The following is a 21,452-nucleotide window of genomic DNA, read 5'->3' as shown; positions in this document are numbered from 1 at the left end:
GAGCCCGAGCAGAAAAGAGACAGATCAGTGGATTGGCCCATAGGCACAACAGAAAAGGGAAACATCTCTTCGCAGCCAACACAGAAAGCAGACAAGAAGGTTACAGCGTGGTGGTTGAATGGCTGGATGTCGCCTGGTAAAATCAGTTTTCAAAGAAGGTTGATAGTGGAAATTTTTGTAGCTTCCTCTTTTGACTTTTGTTAAAATCTGTACTCCATTATAGACAGAAAACCATCTAGAGCGCCTTTCACTGCAAGATGTTTAATTCAGGATACTGCATCTGCTTGTCGTCCCACTGTAGAGTCTGAATGTGTTTGCCAGAGCAGGTGTTTGACAATAATTGTGATTCAGGGCAGTCTTGTCCATCAATAGTCTAAAGTTATTACTTCTTTGATACTGACAGGTCATAAGCAATTTGTCAGAAATGTGTCATTCTGTAAGTATTAATGCTCTGATATAGGATTAGCTAGCAACGAGATCATCTGTGTACATCATTCCAAACATCATGTTGCTTCCGTAGATTTTATCAAACACCTTTGACCATTTTTCAGCAAAACTGTAAATTTCAGCATGGTCATCTACCCCCACTGGGTCAATTTGAACACTGAATGATGGATTTCATAGAACTTTTACAGTGTGAAGGGAAGGAATATTGTCTGCCTTGTCTTCCTCCAGTTTTTGGTGTACTTTCATCCTACTTAGAGATGTACATCTTTCAATAAACCACTGGAAGCTATTTTAATTGATCCCAGTGCTCATTCCTCAGTCCCTGAAATGTACTGAACTGTGAAGAAGTGTGTCAATGCGTCAACTGCTCAATCTGCTTCTCTGAACCAGCTGAATCATTTTCAGTTTATGTTAAACTATTTGGAGACACACACAGATATGACTGGAGATGGTTCCACTTGTTCCCATTGATGACTTGTAGTGGCTTAGTTATTTATTTTTCATGTTAATTGTCTAATGAATATTCACAATCCTGTTAAATGTTTGGCTGCCTCTCTTGTAAAGGAGATTTTTAATGTTAGTAAGATTCTTCTGATTAAAAAAAAAACATCATAATTATTATTATTTAATGGACAAGATTACATGTGACTTTTTGCACACTGTCATTGCAGCTAATATATAGACATTTTCATGCTTTAGACATCTGAAAACCTGTAAAATGACCAGAAAGGAATTTGTAGAGAGACGGAGACTTACTTTACATCTGATTTTAAAAAATATTTCTGAGCAAAAACTGGTGAATAAAACCATGTTAAAGGTGGTGACACCAGAAAGAAACAACAGTTGACACAACCCAGTACACAGCTCTTGGCCTTTAATTGTAGCTCATTTTACAATCATCACAAATTACACACATGTGTTTTTCATGATGGATCCATCACTGGGTGTTACAGGGTGAAGACTTCCGTGAATCAACATTACAACAAGTAAAAGGTAAAAGTCCAACAACCATTAAATCTATACTGATGAATTGAAGAATGAAGGAATGAACACATTAATGAAAGAAAAGTTCAGTTAATATGAACATTTTCACCATAATTCACAATGAAATCTTTATTCTAGAATAATCAGTTTGTACCGTATCTCTCTAATCCATTGATATCTTTGTGTTCACAGCTGTACCAGTATTGAAGCATATATGTATAGAGTGTGAATAAAGTGTGAAGATCAATAAGTTCATTCATTGATCTCAAAGCTTCATCATTAAATGGATCAGACAGTTTGATTGACAGGACAGATGATCAGAGGTGTAGAGTTTTTACCACCATGATTTAGACCAGGACTGAAGAATGGATAAAGTTTGTCAGTGAAGGAGCAGCCAGTAAAGGAGTAGATAAGAGCTGCAGTATCTACATCATGAAAGGAGACCAGACCCTCCTCATAATCCACAAACACCCCCACCTTCTCAGGATGAGAACGAAGAGAGAGACTGACTAAAGGATCAGCACAGGCCTTGTAATCATTTCTATTTCTCAACCACACAGTCCAGAAACCATTCTGAGGACTCAGAGTAATGTTTCCCTTCCTGTTGATTGACTCTCTGGCCACTCCTAGATCCCATTTAAACTTTCCTTTGACATGAACCTGAAAGTAAAATCTACCTGAAGAGAAACTCTTCTTTCCTAAAACATTAACACAACACGAAAATCTCTCTGGGTTGTCTGGAAGATTCTTCTTCACATCAGTATGATTCACTTGTTTTCCATCATCAGACAGGATGAGTTTAGGATGTGCTGTATCAGGATCAAGAGTCACATCCACTGCATACTGCTGGAGACTCTTCAGCTTAGCCTCAAGCAGCTTCTTCATGTCTTTACTGAGTGTCTCCTCCAGCTGAGTCACAGCTCTCACCACAGTCCCCTCATATGATGGTGGACGGACGCTGACCTCTGTCCGGTCCTTGGTAGATGGAGTAGCTTGGAGGTGGAGGTGGTCTTCAGAGCATGAGAGCTGCTCCACCTCAGAGCTCCTCTTCATCAGCTCAAAGACTTCCTGTTTCAGATCTTTGATGAAACCTTCAGCCTGTTTCTCTGTTGTTTTCTGTTTGTCTTCAATCTCCTTTATCAGCTGGTTCAGGCCTCTCTCAACAGACTCCTTCAGATCAGTGAAGACCTGAACACCTTCTGCTTTCTCTCTGTCTGCAGCATCTTTACTTATCTTCAATGAGTTTTTCATCTCCTGAATCTTCAGTCTCTTCCAGATCATCTGCTGAATTGCATCCTCTGTCTTCTCCAGCTCTGCCTTCTTTCCTTCATATCCTTCTTTCAGAGGAACAAACTCATGTGTCTTGTGGTCTAAAACAGAGCAGAGCATGCAGACACATGTCTGGTCGGTCTTACAGAACAGCTCCAGAGGTTTATCGTGCTTCCTACACATCCTTTCTTCCACAGGGTGGATCAGCGGATGTCTTTTCAGGGGTGACACTGTCAGATGAGACTTCAGGTGAGAGTTACAGTAGGAGAGCAGACACACCTGGCAATACTTCAGGGCCTTCAGTTTGGTTCCAGTGCAGACGTCACAGGGAACTTCTCCTGGTTTGGCAGCTTGTTGACCTTCATGTCTGAACTGAGCAACCATCTCAGTGACGAATGGCTTAAACACCTTATTACACACTGGACACTGGAACCTGTCATTATGATCCCAGTGTTGAGTGATGCAGCGTTTGCAGAGGTCATGTCCACATGGTATAGTGATTGGATCAGTGAACACATCCCGACAGAAGGAGCACACAAGCTGATCTTCAGTGGCAACAGACATGTCTACACACTGACAACCAGAGAGAAAGAGAAAAACACAGTTTAAGTAGCGATTTATTGACTATTGATGAGTTATTGAACTTCTAAATAAACATGCTGTTCTGCAGGTTAATTTAATTTAATTTGATTTAATCTGACAGAGTCAGTATGAAGTAGAAAGAGTGGAACTTCCTGTTGGACTGAAGCTCTAAGTTTTGATGCTGGTTGTTGAAACACAGTAAATAATATCAGCTGTACTCACCAGTATTTGAGTCAGATGTTGTGAAGAACAGCTCGTGCAGCTCGTCCTAGACTGCAGCTCGTCTGGACTGCAGCTCTGCAGTGGTTATGAGAAACTTTCACTTTCATTTCAGGAAAGTGACGTCGAATCGTGAGACAGCTGAATCCTTGCAGTGGCGCTTGTGCAGTGACTCCTTTGTCACTACTTTTCGCTTTCGATGTGGCACACACTGACGTCCTGTTACTACTTGTCAGTACTTGTACTTATACTTGTCAGGTATGGAGTGAAATTAGTCCCAAAATGGTCACACACGTTTTTTGTTGTTGTTGTTTATTTATTTTTTTAATAACATATGAGTACATTCCAGATTGGCGGGGGGGATCTATATCTATGGATTTGGAACTGAACCAGCTGTGCAAGGATTTCCACAGGTTTTGGATCATGTGACAGGAATAGAACAGGTGCCCTGTTGTTTCATAGGTGACAGTTTTCAAAATCAAATTCATATCTCTTTCTGATAAATCCATTTGAGGGATAAATTTAATTTAAGATTTTAAAACGTATCTCTTTATGTTTTAGAAGGATTGGGAATTTAAGGAATTTTGTCCTAATAGCAGATATTTGACCTTTTCCATAGTTTTGAAGATTTAGAGTCCTTCTTGGTAACAAGGGGTACATTATCATTCCAAAATATTGTCTAAGAAATTTATTATTGCACCCGTTACGTAACAAATGTTCATTGTCAATATATAAACTTCATAACTTTGGTGTACGAATGCTATCCAGATTATTACTGATGAACTGAGTAAGTGCTGTTGGTATGCTTTGTATCACCTTAATGTAGTTTTCAGCCGAGCAATTTAAATTATATTTAGTATTAAACTCATCTAATTTGCGTACAGTACCTTTGTCATCCATCAAATGCACAATTGACCAAATTTCTTTCGACATCCAGTCATCCATAAACATACATTGTGCACAGACTTAAAATGACTCTATTGTTCCACAGAGGGACATTGTGAGGACTGAAATTATGTTTATAGATCATCTTCCAGTATATCAGGACTTGTTGGTGGAAGGCTGATAGTTTTGCAGGTAATTTAGAAATGTCAAAATCACATTTTAATGAAAATTCTATGCCTCCCAACCTGTTAAAGACAAGTGAAGGTATTGAAAACCACACCTCCTCACCATTTTTAAGAAAAGATTGAAGCCATCTGATTTTTAAGACACCGTTTATAATATCAAAATCTATTGCTTTAATGCCACCTTCTTCATAATTTTTGAGTAAATCTCCTTTTTTATGCAATGGTGCTTGGTTTTCCAGATAAAATTAAAATTTAGTTTGTTGATTTCTTTGATACTTTTAGGAGATATAGCTAGGGAGTATGCAGGGTAGATTAGCCCAGATATAGTTTCCATTTTTGTTAGCAACATTCTTCCAAATAGTGTCATATCGCTTTGTAGCCAATTATTAAGAATTTTATTACATTTATCAACTGTTTTATGAACATTATTTATTTTTTTCACTTATGTCTTTAGATTTTGTTAACCAAATTCCAAGTTATCGATTTTCTTTTTTAATAGGTATATTGTATTAAGAGGAATGGGAGCAGTCGTGGATGCTCATAAGTTCACATGTGAAGATCAATAAGTTCATTCATTGATCTCAAAGCTTCATCATTAAATGGATCAGACAGTTTGATTGACAGGACAGATAATCAGAGGTGTAGAGTTTTTACCACCATCATTCGTACAGGGACTGAAGAATGGGTAAAGTTTGTCAGTGAAGGAGCAGCCAGTAAAGGAGTAGATAAGAGCTGCAGTATCTACATCATGAAAGGAGACCGGACCCTCCTCATAATCCACAAACACCCCCACCTTCTCAGGACAAGAACGAAGAGAGAGACTGACTGAAGGATCAGCACAGGCTTTGTATTCATTTCCATTTCTCAAACATACAGTCCAGAAACCATTCTGAGGACTCAGTGTGAGTTTTCCCTTCCTGTTGATTGACTCTCTGACCACTCCCATTTAATCTTTCCTTTGACCTGAACCTGAAAGAAAAATCTGCCTGAAGAGAAACTCTTCTTTCCTAAAAAAAACACATGTAGAAAATCTCCCTGGGTTGTCTGGAAGATTCTTCTTCATGTCACTATCATGAACTTGTTTTCCATCATCAGACAGGATGAGGTGAGGATATGCTGTATCAGGATCAAGAGTCACATCCACTGCATACTGCTGGAGCCTTTTTCAGCTCAGCCTCAAGCAGCTTCTTCATGTCTTTACTGAGTGTCTCCTCCAGTTGAGTTACAGCTCTCACCACAGTCCCCTCATATGATGGTGGACGGACGCTGACCTCTGTCCAGTCCTTGGTGGGTGAAGCAGCTTTCAGAGAGGAGAAGCTTTGGAGGAGGTGGAGGTGGTCTTCACAGTGTGAGAGCTGCTTTATCTCAGAGCTCCTCTTCATCAGCTCAGAGACTTCCTGTTCCAGATCTTTGATGAAACCTTCAGCCTGTTTCTCTGTTGTTTTCTGTTTGTTGTCGATCTCCTTTATGAGCTGGTTCAGGCCTCTCTCAACAGACTCCTTCAGAGCAGTGAAGACCTGAACACCTTTTGCTTTCTCTCTGTCTGCAGCATCTTTACTCATTTTCACTGACTCTTTCATCTCCTCAATCTTCAGTTGTCTCTTCTGGATCATCTGCTGAATTTCATCCTCTGTCTTCCCCAGCTCTGCCTTCTTTCCTTCATATCCTTCTTTCAGAGGAACAAACTCATGTGTCTTGTGGCCTAAAACAGAGCAGAGCATGCAGACACATGTCTGGTCGGTCTTACAGAACAGCTCCAGAGGTTTATCATGCTTCCTACACATCCTGTCTTCCAGGTTGTCCACAGGGTGGATCAGCTGATGTCTTTTCAGACGTGACATTGTCAGATGAGGCTCCAGGTGATAGTCACAGTAGGAGAGCAGACACACCAGGCAGGTCTTCAGGGCCTTCAGTTTGGTTCCAGTGCAGACGTCACAGGGATCTTCTCCTGGTTTGGCAGCTTGTTGTTCTGAGCTGCTGCTGCTGGCTTCCTGTTGACCTTCATGTCTGAACTGAGCAACCATCTCACTGATGAAAGTGTTGATGCTCAGCTGAGGTCTATTGTGAAACATTGCTTTACACATTGGACACTTGCACAGGTCATTATGATCCCAGTGTTGAGTGATGCAGTGTTTGCAGAAGTTGTGTCCACATGATATAGTGACTGGGTCAGTGAACACATCCAGACAGATGGAGCACAGAAACTGATCTTCAGATCTCAGACATCTGGCAGCAGACATGTCTACACACTGACAACAAGAGAGAAAGAGAGAAAAAACACAGTTTAAGTAGAGATTTATTGATTATTGATGAGTTATTGAACTTCTAAAGAAACATGCTGTTTCTTCCACAGTCAGTGCTGCAGACAAGTGGCTTGTAACCACCCCTCACTCCACCACCACCATCACTTCAGCTCAGGTGAGCAGACAACTAAGGAGGCTCCATCCAAGAAAAGCAATCGGCCCAGACGTAGTGTCCTCACGATTACTGCTTCTGAGCTGGGGGAGCCCCTTCAGCATGCATTTAACCTGAGCCTACACCTTAGGAGGGTCACCTGCAGTGGAAGACATCCTGCATCATCCCTGTCCCCAAGAAGTCACACCTGAGGGAGATGAATGACTACAGACCAGTCACCCTGACATCCAGCATCATGAAGACCATGGAGAGGCTGCTGCTCCATCACATCAGGCCCCAGGTCCATCACTCTTTCGACCCATTGCAGTTTGCGTACCAGGAGAAGGTGGAGGTGGAGGACGCCACGTGTTAACTGCTTCATCACACTTAGACAGGGGGAATGCTCCTGTGAGGATCATGTTTTTTGACTTTTCCAGCACATTCAACACCATCCAGTCCCTTTTAATAAGGAATTAGCTAACAGAGATGGGAGTGGACTCACACCTCATCTCCTGGATAGTGGACTATCTCACTGGGAGACCTCAGTATGTCAGGTTGGGGAACTGCACGTCCAGGACTATCGTCAGCAGCACTGGAGCACCATATATATATGTGCGCGACACACTCGCAGCCCAACACGTATGGAATATTGACAAATTGACAATGGCAGAAGGCGGAGCAGATACGCCGGGCAGCGAGGAGCTTGTTCCTAAACGAGGCTCCACCTCCATTATCTGGAACTGGCTTAGTTTTAACCCCTTAACGCCTGGATTGATTTTCAATCATATAAAGAAATTAAATATTTGTATTTTTGCTTACCACTCCGGCCGGTCCTACGAGAAACTAGTGCTTGCAAAAGGTTCCTACGAATTTTTTGAATGTGCACAAACCGACACTGGCGTTTTACACACGTTATTTTGGCTGCAGTCTGAATGGAAAGAGTGCGTCGCGAATTCGCGACACTAGGCATGAAGGGGTTAAAAAGTCTGATGTGGAGCAGCAAATTACAACATGCAAGGCTTGCAAACAAATAGTGCATAAAAACGACAGTAACACCACTACTTTGTTCCACCACCTCAAACACAAGCACACACCAGAATATGAACAAAACCAGAAAATGCGCAAGGATGCAGAAGCAGCGTCGACTTCATCCAAAGAGTCCAGTAAAAAAAAAAGAACTCAGATAAAACTTGCCGATGCATTATAGTCAAAAAGGTTAAGCTGAATTTGTGTTTATTTATTCGCCAAAAATTTATTTATTCGCCAAAAATGAATCAGGGCGGAGGGTCACGGGCCAAAACTAAACATTCATGTTGCAGTGCATTTAATTAAATATGACTATGATATAACTGTGCAAAATAAACAGTCATACAAAGTAATTCTGAAAATGAATGACACTTCTATTTATTGAAAGCAGAAAAATAATAATAAGGCTACCAGGCCTATGTCTTCAACAACAACTTTACATTAATCTTAGTTGAAATATTAACCATACAGAACAGAACATGCTCCAAAGCGACAGACATTTTAGGCCAAGGCCTCCAATACATTCCTTAGTGCTTGAAACAATGTGTAACAGTAGCTACTGTTTTCATAGAAATACATTTGGTGCAATGAGTAACATGAAACACCTCATTTCATTTGTCATGGACAAAAATGCTACATTCATCAGTGCCTTGAACAATCATTTTTAGGCATACAATCCTCAGTGCATATTACATGCAGAATGCCTGTCAGTGGGAGACATGAAGCCTGGCCTTGGTCTTTAAAAGTCTCTCAATATCAGGCTCCAGCTGACTTACTGACAAAGTGAGAATGTCGTGCAGGTGAGAGTCAGACAGTGAATTTCTCAGTTTACACTTATTGAGATTCAACAGGCTGAAAGCCTGCTCACAGACGTATGTACTTCCAAAGAGGGACAGCATCACCTGTGCATGTTTGCGGATCTTGGCATACCTGTGTGCCGGAACACATCTGTAAAAGTCCTGTAAGGGAAGCTCTCTAAACTTGCTACGGAGGTCTGAATCAGACTGAAGCTCCAGAAGTTCCATTTGAAGCTCCTCACTGATATATTATTTATTTATTGTCCCCCATTTATTTATTTTTTAATTAAATAAATAAATAAAATAAAGTTTAATTCGTTATTTTGTGATTACGGTATTGAAATCAGACCTCACCTGTTGAGAGATGTCTGCAACAGGAGTTTTTGCTTGAAGGCTCTGACGTGATCATACAGCTGACTGATTATCTGGTCCTTCCCTTGAAGCTGAAGATTCAGGATATTCAGAAACTCTGTAATGTCCACGAGAGAAGCCAGGTCGGAAATCCAGTGTATGTCGGAAGGCACTTGAATGTTGTTTTTCTTTGTTGCTTGAAACGCCCTGATCTCCTCACGCAATTCAAAGAAACGCCGCAAAACCTTTCCTCTGCTCAGCCACCTGACCTCCTGGTGGTACAGCACGTCTCCGTACTGGGCATCCATCTCATCCAGAAGAGCTTGGAACTGACGATGTGAGAGCGCCTTTGAGCGAATATTATTGACGATGGCAATGACATCTTGCATCACGTTTTTCAGGCCGATGGATTTGGTACACAGCTGTTCTTGGTGTAAAATACAATGGTATTTTAACACCGACCCACCAAACTCGCGGACTTTGTCTGACACAAGTGCAGTGAGACCTGTTCTCTTACCGATCATTGCCGGGGCGCCGTCGGTCGTGATGCCAGATAGCTTTTCCCACTTCAAGCTGTTCCTATCCATAACTCGCTGTACTGCCATAAAAACATCCACGCCTTTTGTTGTCCCTTTCAGTGTTTCGAGGCCCGCGAGTTCCTGACACACTTCAAAGTCCTCATTAATGCCTCGCAGGAAGACGAGCAGCTGTGCCGAGTCCGATATATCCGTGCTTTCATCACACGCGATGGAGAAGGCAGAAAATTGACCTGCTCTCTGGACAATTTGGCCGCGAACGTCTTCGGCCATATCTTCAACACGGCGTGTGACGGTGTTCCGTGACAAACTAATGTGGGAAAAAGCCCGCGTCTGACTTGGGCACACGGTGTCAGCAGCAACTGTCAGACATTGTTTCACAAAATCACCCCAGCAAAAGGCCGTCCGCTTCTGACAATGATGGAGCTAATCTGATAACTTGCCCGAGTAGCATTCTCTTGTACAGTTGACGGCTGGAGTAGGGTACGTTGTTGGGAGGTTAACTTTGATAGAAAGTCTCCAGCCTTCACCTTTCTCTCGTCTCCGGTGTATTTTGAAAACTGATGGGAATGCTGCGTTTCGTAGTGGCGACGAAGATTATATTCTTTTAAAACAGCGACTTTCTGCTTACATATCAAACATACTGCCTTGGAATCAATTTCAGTAAAAAAGTACTCGTGTTCCCAACAATTTTTAAACTTTCTTTTGTCAGTGTGCCACTTCCTCACCCGCTCCATGCCTCCATCTATGTCCATCTCAGCATCTTCTCACTCTCTAGTCATGGGCTTCCGGCCGGATTTGAGCTGACGGGAGCTAAACAGCGCCACCCTACCCCCAATGTAACACAATGCTAATTTGTGATCAGGAGAGGAAGTGCAACAGTAAAAGAGATATTCCGACTGCTGGCAGTGGGAAAATAATAATAATTTAATTATTAAAAATATGAGCATGGGCCGCGGGCCAAAAATAATCAGTCGCGGGCCGACTTTGGCCCGTGGGCCCCAAATTGGGCAGCCCTGTACTAGACTATCGTTGCCAGCGTCCTCTTCTACGCTGTGGTGTGCTGGGGAGGCAGCACTAAGAAGAAGGACACCTCACGGCTGGACAAACTGATACAGACGGAGGACTCTGTGGTAGGGACAGAGTTGGAGTCCCTGACATCAGTGTCAGATGAAAGGACCTTGAACAAACTCTGGTCCATCATGAACAATGTCCACCACCCTCTACAGGACACCAGAGTCAGACAGAGAAGCTCATTCAGTGACAGGCTGCTGTCTCTGTCCTGGTCCATGGACAGGTTGAGGAGGTAGTTTGTCCCTCAGGACATAAGACTCTACAACGCCTCTCTGTGAGGAACCAACTGGACTGTGGTTATATATATAGTTATATTATTATTCCATATCTGTTTCTATGTGATGAAGCTACTGGACACTGAATTTCCCTCTGGATAAATAAACGATCCATCTGTCTATCTACAGTGTAATTTAATTTCACTTGATTTAATCTGACAGAGTCAGTATGAAGTGGAAAGAGTGGAACTTCCTGTTGGACTGAAGCTCTAAGTTTTGATGCTGGTTGTTGAAACACGGTAAATATTATCAGCTGTACTCACCAGTATTTGAGTCAGATGTTGAGAAAGAACAGATGAACTCAGTTGAATTTTCTTCAGACAGAAACACAGAGATTCATCTGGACTGCAGCTCTGCTGTCGCTCTGACAAACTTTGACTTTCATTTCAGGAAAGTGACGTTGAATCTGGTCTTTACACTTTGAACCCTCTTCTGACTGCGGTTCTGTTTCTCATGGTTTGTTTCCTGTTTCAAGTTCAGATGTGATAAGTTTAAAATGTATTGAGATTATTACTTATTTTACTTCCTGGTGTGAATTTGTTTGTTGTTCAGTCCTTATCAGCTCCACCAGAGTTCAAACTCTTCTGACAGTTGTTTTTTCTGACCTCTGCTGGACACAGAGAAGAACTACACCAGACTTCACTTCAGTTTGATTAACAGCAACAAACTCTAAAAGCAATTCTGAACATATTGACTCTGTTGTAAACTCACATTCAGTTTGGATCATTGCTTCCGTCTAGTGACTGAACTGCAGGAAGATCAAATCTGTACTTCAGACCAGGTCACGTTACTCTGTGATACAACTACTGTGAGACTGCAGCCAGGGAGACAACAATGCTGTTTGATAACTGACATTTATGACAGCTCATACCAAGAATAAATATGTGAAGATCAAAAATGTAACTTTTCCCATTTTCTCATTTATCTGACTAAATGTTTCTTATGTTCCTTAACGCACAAAATATAACATGTTGGCTTAATGTTAGGTATGAGTGTTCCTCTGTCTCGAATAGAATAGAATCTTTATTGTCATTGTATCAATGCAATGAAACTGGAGATGCTGCTCCTCATGGTGCACAACAACATTCCACATAAAAAAAACACTCACATCTGCAGACAACATAAAACTGAGTCCATAGTGCAATTCATTTCTGCAACTCTTGTTGCACTTTACCAGCAGTAAAGTGCAACAAGAGTAATAAAATGATAATACGCATGAATTCAGAAGATTATTGAAAGTTTAGTGCAGTGATGGCCTGAGGGAAGAAACTGTTTCTAAATCTGGACATGCGAGTCTTGATGGACTGATAGCGTCTGTTTGTGGGCACCAGCTGAAACAGTTCATGTCCATGGTGTGTGGAGTCTTTTGAAATTATGGTGGCTCTTTTCACGTAGCGAGCAGTGGCAATGTCATGAAGTGAGCAGCTGATGATTTTCTCAGCAGTGCGAATGATCCGCTGAAGAGGTTTCCTATCTGCAGCTGTGATGTTATATGTTATGATGTTTTCAATGGCTGAGCGGTAGAAGGTCTTCAGCAGCTTCTCCTCCAGGTTGTTCCTCAACAGCAGCCTAAGAAAATGGAGATGTGCTGTGACTTTTTCATGATTTCTTTGGTAGTATTTCTTTGGTAGTTATCTGATATGTGAAGATCCAGGTACATGAATGAATGAACCAGCTAAACCCGGGCGCCATTAATCCAAAGCGGTGTTGGATCACTCCTGTATTTTTTCCTGCAGTCCAGGATGAGTTCTTTCGTCTTTGTTGTGTTTAATTCCAGGTTTTCTATCCAGCACCACTCCGACAGATGTCGTTCCTATAACTGGACTCGTCTCCCCCTGTTATTCGTCCAATCACGACTTTATTGTCCACGAACTTGCTGATGGTGTTAGTGGGGTGGTCTGGGGTGAAGTCATGGGTGTTCAGTGAATAGAGCAATGGACTCAGCACACAACCTTGGGGTGCGCCAGTGCTGAGCGAGATGGAGGAGAGGTGCGTGCCAAGTCTGACGGCCTGTGTCCGGTTAGTGAGGAAGTCAGTAATCCACATGCAGATGAAAGAGGGGAGACCCAGGTGGAGCAGCTTGTTGGTCAATATGTCTGGGAGGATGCTATTGAAGGCGGAGCTGTAGTCATTGAACTGCACCCTCTGTTGCAACAGAAACTGCATACTCTGTGGACCTGTTTGTTCGATAAGCATATTGACTGGGACCAAAGCATGATGGAAGACAGGACTTGATGACTTTAGAAACCAGTCTCTCAAAAATCGTCATGACTGATGTAAGAGCCACTGGTCTGTAGTCATTTAAGTCATCTGCAGGGGCTGTCTTTTTAGGCACAGGAACAATGATGGTGGATTTGAGGCAGGGTGGTATAATGTTCTGAGACAAACATGTCTCACAACCACCCTGCCTGTTTGAACAGTTTGAACGGTACTGGACAAGTGACGCAAAAACAGTTTAATGGCCAGATGTGGAATATTACTGCAATATTTCTTTGTCATTTAACAAGTTGAAAGTTTTTCAGTTTCCAAGTATTGTGAACAACATCCACTCAAAGGATTTCTCACAGTAAGTCAGACAGGCATCCTCATAATCGTGAAGTGTCATGTTGGGGTTTCAAGGATTTATTTATTTATTATTTTCATGCAGCTTAAATGCACATTTTGTCATTCCATGTTAGATAGTTTCTTTAGATAGATAGTTAAAGTCCCAACATTTAGTTTAAGGCTCCTCTTCAGCAGATCAAATACTCAACAAGGTTTCAATCAGCTGGTGGACGTGACCAGTCTTAGACTTTCTGTCCCAGGTCCAGGTTCTATTTCAAATATAATATACTTCGCCTTCTTGGTTCAGTCCCACTGGTAGGGGGCCACACTCCCAAACATCCCTCTCTTTAAGGCTTAATATCTACCTAATGATGGAAATACTTTCAAATGCACCTCCAGCAAATTATCAGAAGGACTGAACTTATCCAATGATATCATAATAAACTGTGTAAAATATTGTTGACTTGGTATTTTATGACAGAAGCTGATGATTTCTGAAGAGGAGTGAATTGGAGCCGGAGAGCACCCAGTGATCATCATCAGACGTATTACACGACGATGTAAGACGTGATAAAGAGTAATATAAAAAGGAAACTGAAGGAGAATATATTTAGAAAAGTGGAGTGTTATCTAAATTGTGTTATGTTGTTGTGTAACCCTCAACATGATTTTCTTAGATCTTGGCCTTGATCTTCCTTTCTCAACCCCTTTAGGGCCTTCACAGTCAATATTCATCCAGACATCTAGAAGGTTTTACCTCCACTACCTGCTACCTGCTTGGCCTCCAAAGGGTCTTCACGTTCACCACCAGACTCTTAACCTATGGTTCCATCTGTTCCATCGGTTCCATCTGAAGGAGGAAACAGATTGTGGCAAACAGAGCTGACGTCAGAGTAGCAGCAAAACTGGAAAGCCAAGATTCAATGCCACATTCCATTAAAGTCATGTTATGAGAATGTTTGCCTTTGTATGAAACTACAGCATAACAGTCGGATTAAATTCTTTCTCATTAATGCCTCTCCCTCTCACTATTCTCACTACTCTCTCTCTGGTGAAGGAGGTGCCTCCTTTGAATGTGGTTTTCTACAAATAGTGATCAACAAATACTGTCTATTAAATCTTAATCGAAGTCCAGTGTAGTTCTTCTTTGTGTCCATCTGAGTTCAGCAAAACAACAACAATCAGATGGGTTTGGTAAGCTTTAGTTAAACTTTGGATTCTGATTTCTGCTTTTCCTTCAGACCAGCCCGTTGTGCAGCCCTTCCATTCTACTCATCCCCCTGGCCAACCACCTGAACCTCCTTGGTTTCCATGCTCTCTGTCTCCTTCCCCCGAGTCCTCCTCCGAAGGCCTAGCACAGGCTATGGTGTCTGGTGCAAAGTGAAGATTTTAAAGTCAGTTGTCATGTTTGATTATATAATCATGCGTAGATCTGAAGGAGGAAACAAGCAGTGACAAACAGAGCAGAAGTCAGAGGAGAAGCAAAACTGGAAAGACCAGATTCAGCCTCACATTCCTGAAATGAATGTCATGTTATAAGAGTGATGTCAGTGTTGTAGTCCACATATGTTTGCTTCAGTAAGAAACTACAGCAAAACAGTCAGAGAAACCATACTCTGATTCAGTTCTTTCTTCTAACTAATGCCGCTCCCTCTCTTCATTCACTCTCTAGCTCACGCAACCACCTCTGCTCTCTCTCTCATGAAGGAGGTGCCAAGTTTGCATGTTGTTTTTACAAGGAGTGATCACCAAACCAGAACACAATGAAAGCAGAGCCATCGTCCAGAATAAATCTAATTGTTTCTGTCTGAAGAAATTTCTAATTCAACAGAGTTCATCCATACTTTACTAACTGAAACACAGGTGAGGACAGCTGATCAGTTTTTCTGTGGTTCATCAACCAGCATCAAGCTTAAATCCAACAGTAAGTGATTTTTAACTCTTTCTCTCTCTCTGTCAGTGTGTAGACATGTCTGCTGCCAGTTGTCTGCTATATGAAGATCAGTTTCGTTGTTCCATCTGTCTGGATGTGTTCACTGATCCAGTCAGCACACCTTGTGGACACAACTTCTGCAAAACCTGCATCACTCAACACTGGGATAATAATGACCAATGCAAGTGTCCCCTATGTAAAGAGATATTCAACTCTAGACCGAGGCTGAGGATCAACACTTTTATCCGTGAAATTGTTGCTCAGTTCAGACATGAAGCTCAACAGGGAATGAAGACAGAGGTTGAAATTCAGCAGATGATTCAGAAGAGACGACTGAAGCTTGAGGAGATGAAAGAGTCAGTGAAGATGAGTAAAGATGCTGCAGACAGAGAGAAAGCAAAAGGTGTTCAGGTCTTCGCTGCTCTGAAGGAGTCTGTTGAGAGAGGCCTGAACCAGCTCATAAAGGAGATCGACAACAAACAGAAAACAACAGAGAAACAGGCTGAAGGTTTCATCAAAGATCTGGAACAGGAAGTCTTTGAGCTGATGAAGAGGAGCTCTGAGGTGGAGCAGCTCTCACGCTCTGAAGACCACCCCCACCTCCTCCAAAGCTTCTCCTCCCTGAAAGCTGCTCCACCCATCAAGGACTGGACAGAGGTCAGCGTCCATCCACCATCATATGAGGGGACTGTGGTGAGAGCTGTGACTCAGCTGGAGGAGACACTCAGTAAAGACATGAAGAAGCTGCTTGAGGCTGAGCTGAAGAGGGTCCAGCAGTATGCAGTGGATGTGACTCTTGATCCTGACACAGCATATCCTCACCTCATCCTGTCTGATAATGGAAAACAGGTTCATGATAGTGACATGTGGAAGAATCTTCCAGACAACCCAGAGAGATTTTCTACATGTGTTAATGTTTTAGGAAAGAAGAGTTTCTCTTCAGGCAGATTTTACTTCCAGGTTCAAGTTGAAGGAAAGACTGACTGGGATCTAGGAGTGGCCAGAGAGTCAATCAACAGGAAGGGAAGCATCAAAGCAAGACCTCAGAATGGTTTCTGGACTGTAAGTTTCATGTATGGTAATGAGTACACAGCCAATGTTGATCCTCCAGTCAGTCTCTTTCTACGTTCTCGTCCTGAGAAGGTGGGGGTGTTTGTGGATTATGAGGAGGGTCTGGTCTCCTTTCATGATGTAGATACTGCAGCTCTTATCTACTCCTTTACTGGCTGCTCCTTCACTGACAAACTTTACCCATTCTTCTGCCCTGAGTTGAATGATGGTGGTAAAAACTCTGCACCTCTCATCATCTGTCCTGTCAGTCAAACTGTCTGGTCGATGATGAACCTTTGAGATCAATATAAAGACATCAATAGGTCAGAGACGTAAAAACAGTCTCACCATTTATTCATTCATTCATCGTCTGTAACCGCTTATTCCTGTGATGGGCCATGGGGTCTGCTGGAGCCTATTCCAGCTGTCATCGGGCAAGTGGCGGGGTTCACCCTGGACAGGTCTCCAGTCTATCGCAGGGCTAACACAGAGAGACAGACAACCATTCACACTCACATTCACACCTACGGCCAATTTTAGAATCACCAATTAACCTAATGGGCATGTCTATGGCCCAGGGACAGAGCATGGGGCCCAGATAGTTCAGGGGTTGACTCGGAGGGAAAGCAGACTGGAGAGGTCATACCTGAAGACTATCAGGAGGCTGGCAGTAGCGAGGATACAGAACAGAGAGATCCTGTCACAATTCAGTCATAAAGCTCTCAGTATGTTTCCATTGACCCTGCCTCTGCCCCACTCAGCCTGCCAGCCACACCCACCTCGTCAGTCTACTCTACTCACCTGTGCACACAGCTGTCTCTCATCTCATCTCCACAATCACTGCTTTGCCAGGTTGTTCCCACGCAGACATAGGGAGAACACAGAAAGGCCCAGTCAACCTTCAGTAGTTTTAACCCATATTTACATAAGCACAAGGTGTAGGAATTTCTGATGTTGTCTGATGATGTCCGAAAACAACAAATGGAAAACAAAATCAAGTTACTTACTGTGGGATGGACTATTTCAGACATTTCTATGCCAACAAAGGAAAAAATAAAAGCATTATGGACTGTTCCTAATCTGTATGTGTCACAGAGCTAAACGCATAGAAAAGCTCAATGATTTGACTACAGATGACTTTATCGATGGTCCATGTTCATTCATTGCAATTTGTGGACGGTATATCACAGAAGATGAGATCAAGTGACAAACCTTGTTGGTATCAGGTGTTTTTTTGAAGATGTCAGACCATGGGACCATCATGTACGAATGATTTTCATGATTTTGAAGTGAACTTTTACTGTTACACGTAAGATTGTTTAGAATATTTTTGAGAAAAACAAATGTATAGACTGTGTTTTACCAGTAAATATGAACTATTTTACAAAATAATTACAGAGAATCTGATCATTTAAAGGGAACCAGTCTGTCATTGTTTTATTTATTTTATATTTTCATCCTGCAGTTTGTTTTTGTTGGACAGAAAGTTAGTATATGTGTGTATTATTTACAAAGATATTATAAAAGGATCTGACAGGACAGACGATCAGGGGTGCAAAATTACGAGAATATTTCTGACCAAGACTGAATAACGAGTAAAGTTTGTCAGTGAAGGAGCAGCTATTAAAGTAGATGTAGCTCCTATATCTTGATGATTTTATTCTAACTCACAAAAGATGTCAAAAAATCTGTTTTACAGTCCTGTTCAACTTGACCTGAGTCTAAAGTTTAACTGTCCTGATGGTTGGTGTTTTTCTGACCTCAACTGGACACAGAGAGGAACTACACCAGACCTCATTTAAAGTCTTTAAGGCAGCATTTGATAATCACTCTTTGCGTTCATTCAAACTTGGCATCTCCTTCACAAATGAGATCTAGGTTGAATGATGAAATGAAGTGAGGGAGCTGTGTAAGTGAGAACACAGTATTGAATAAAGGAATGTTTTTTATTATTATTTCACTGTAATTTTATTCTGAATGTTTATCATGTTTTTTTTCGAGAAGTGGAAGATGAAACGTCACTTAAAATGCATTCATTCATTCATTCATTCATTCATCTTTTGTAACTGCCTGTCCTCTGAAGGGTCACGAGGGTCCCAGCTGTCATCAGGCGTGAGGTGGGGTACACCCTAGACAGGTCTCCAGTCTATCTCAGCTAACACAGAGAGACAGACAACCATTCACACTCACACCTACAGCCAGTTTAGAATCACCAATGAACCTAACCAGCATGTCTTTGGACCGTGGGAGGAAGCCGGAGTACCCGGAGAGAACCCACACAGACACAGGGAGAACATGCAAACTCCACACAGAAAGGACCCAGTCGGCCGATGGATTAGAACCCAGAACTTTCTTGCTGTGAGGCATCAACTTCATTTAAAATGCTTCACCAAATTCAACAATATACACTGCCTGGCCAAAACAAAAGTCGCCACCAATGATGGCTCATGCCCCCTGAACCACTGTTTCATGAGCCCGATGAATCCTGGCATTGTGGCTGATTAGTGGTTTTCTTAAGGCTACACAGCTGTTCAGTCCCAGTCCCTTGAGTTCCCTTCACATTATACGTGTGGAAATGTTCTTACTTTCACTATTAAACATAGCCCTTAGTTCTACTGTTGTTTTCCTTCCATTTGATTTCACCAAACGTTTAAGTAAATGATCAATCAAGATTTTTTTCCAACCACATTTCTTCCTCAAAGATGATGGTTCCTCACTGTATTTCCAGTTTCTAATAATGCATTGGACAGTTCTTAACCCAGTTTTAGTAGTTTCTTCAATCTCCTTAGATGTTTTCTCTGCTCGATGCATGCCAATGATTTGACTCTTCTCAAAAAGACTAACATCTTTTCCACAACCACAGGATGTGTCTTTCAATATGGTTGTTTAAGAAATGAGAAGCTACTCATTGCATCAGCTGGGGTTAAATAACTTGTTGCCAGCTGAAAGATAATCACCTATGCAGTAATTATCCAATAGGAGGCTCGTACCTATTTGCTTAGTTAAATCCAGTTTTTTTTTTTTTCTTTTTTGTTTTTTGGCCAGGCAGTGTATTACAGATGACTATAATTATATTTAGACCTAAAACAAAAATAATTATCATGAAATTATATGTAAGCCCAGCACACTTTAACAGATGGCTCTCAGAAACCTCCTCAAATCAAGTCATTTAAGTTTAACAAGTAGTACAAACTGAACTGACACTTGAGCATGTGTTGACTACAGCCTTTGGAGGATGACCTGGGGGCTGGAGAAAGAGAACAGGTGAACCAGAGAGTTCAAGTTGTTGATCTGAAGGCAGAGAAGAAAAGAAACACTGCGCAGGGGGTTGGCCCAGAGGAAAAGCATGAAAGAGAAACCACTTAGCGGTTTTTCCCGGAGGCAGTAAAAGGTAAACAGTAAAAGGGTAACTGCTCAGGGTGTTGGTTCATATGCAGAACAGAAGAAGATTTTAGTCCGGCGGCTGGATATTTTCCGGTAATGTCTGACTGTAAAGGAGGAATTTGTTGTAGCTTCCTCTTTTTATATTATATACTGTTGCTGAACTACTGGATAAGTAACACATAAGGAAAAGACATTCCTAAAATCAAGTCAAAGTCCCAACAGAGCTGACACTTAAGCATTTGCTGAATACAGCCTTAAGAGGATGACTGGGGACTGGACATGGAGAGGATGTAAACCCAAGAGTTTAGGGGGTTGACCTGGAGCCTGAGCAGAAAAGAGACAGATCAACGGATTGGCCCATAGGCACAGCAGAAAAGGGAAACAATTCTTCGCAGCCAACACAGAAAGCAGACAAGAAGGTTACAGCATAGTAGTTGAATGGTTGGATGTCGCCTGGTAAAATCAGTTTTCAAAGAAGGTTGATAGTGGAAATTGTCGTAGCTTCCTCTTTTGACTTTTGTTAAAATCTGTACTCCATTATAGACAGAAAACCATCAAGAGCGTCTTTCACTGCAATATGTTTAATTCAGGATACTGCATCTGCTTTTCAGCAAAATTGTAAATTTAGACTAAAAATGAAAACACACAAACTCACAAGTTCAGAATCCAGGAGTTTTCAGCTCATGAGCTTCACATGTAGAGTGCACAAAAGAGCATTTTGATAAAAATCTGGAGTCATGCTGACAAAATCTACATTAGTCATATCATATTCATAATTTAATGCTATGTTGGCACATGGTAGAGACCACGGGATCAAAGAGGAATGTATACAGCTGCTTATGCAATGGAGAGCTTTCAACTTTTGCATCAGATTATTGCAAAAAAGTTCCACAGCATGGTCATCGACCCCCACTGGGTCAATTTTAACACTGAATGATGGATTTCATAAAACTTTTACAGTGTGAAGGAAAAGGAATATTGTCTGCATTGTCTTCCTGCAGTTCTTGTTCTACTTTCATCTTCACTTAGAGATGTAAATATTTCAATAAACCACTGGAAGCTGTTGTATTTGATCCCAGTGCTCACTCCTCAGCCCCTTAATTGTACTAAACTGGGAAGAAGTGTGTCAACGTGTGGGGCTCTATCTGCTTCTCTGAACCAGCTGAATCTTTTTCAGTTCATGTTAAACTATTTGGAGACAAACACATGTGACTGGAGATATTTCCACTAGTTGAAATTGATGACTTGTAGTGGTTTAGTGAAAACATAGTTGCCACAACCCAGTACACAGCTCTTGGCCTTTAATTGTAGCTCATTTTACAATCATCACAAATTACACACATGTGTTTTTCATGATGGATTCATCACTGGGTGTTACAGGGTGAAGAGTTTCATGAATCAACAGTGAAAAAACAAACAACCATTAAGTCTATACTGAACTGATGAATTGAAGAATGAAGGAATGAACACATTAATGAAAGAAAACAAGTTGATATTAACATTTTTATCATAATTCA

The 21,452-nt window shown here is 41.6% G+C and overlaps 1 protein-coding gene and 1 pseudogene across 2 annotated transcripts in view; one reads left to right on the top strand and one right to left on the bottom strand.

Annotated features, from left to right (window-relative positions):
- Positions 1-1,719: 1,719 nt before the first annotated feature.
- Positions 1,720-7,328, bottom strand: LOC311506503 (annotated as a pseudogene). The gene is made up of 2 exons: positions 5,182-7,328; positions 1,720-3,324 (listed from the first exon to the last, which is right to left on the bottom strand). The product of its transcript is annotated as an uncharacterized misc_RNA (transcript).
- Positions 7,329-14,010: 6,682 nt separating this feature from the next.
- The window catches only part of LOC311501147 (E3 ubiquitin-protein ligase TRIM21-like), a 233,948-nt gene continuing 226,506 nt past the window's right edge, over positions 14,011-21,452 (top strand). Inside the window, exon 1 of the mRNA XM_084562828.1 lies at positions 14,011-15,625. Within this exon, the coding sequence (XP_084418954.1) occupies positions 15,538-15,625 (88 nt within the window). The 5' untranslated portion in view covers positions 14,011-15,537. The remainder of the gene's footprint in view (positions 15,626-21,452) is intronic.

The sequence above is a fragment of the Chelon labrosus genome (assembly GCF_963514085.1).
Source record: "Chelon labrosus genome assembly, chromosome: 2".
NCBI classification, from domain to species: Eukaryota; Metazoa; Chordata; class Actinopteri; order Mugiliformes; family Mugilidae; genus Chelon; species Chelon labrosus.
Note: the sequence above shows the minus strand (reverse complement) of the source record. Positions and strands in the feature narration are given on the sequence as shown.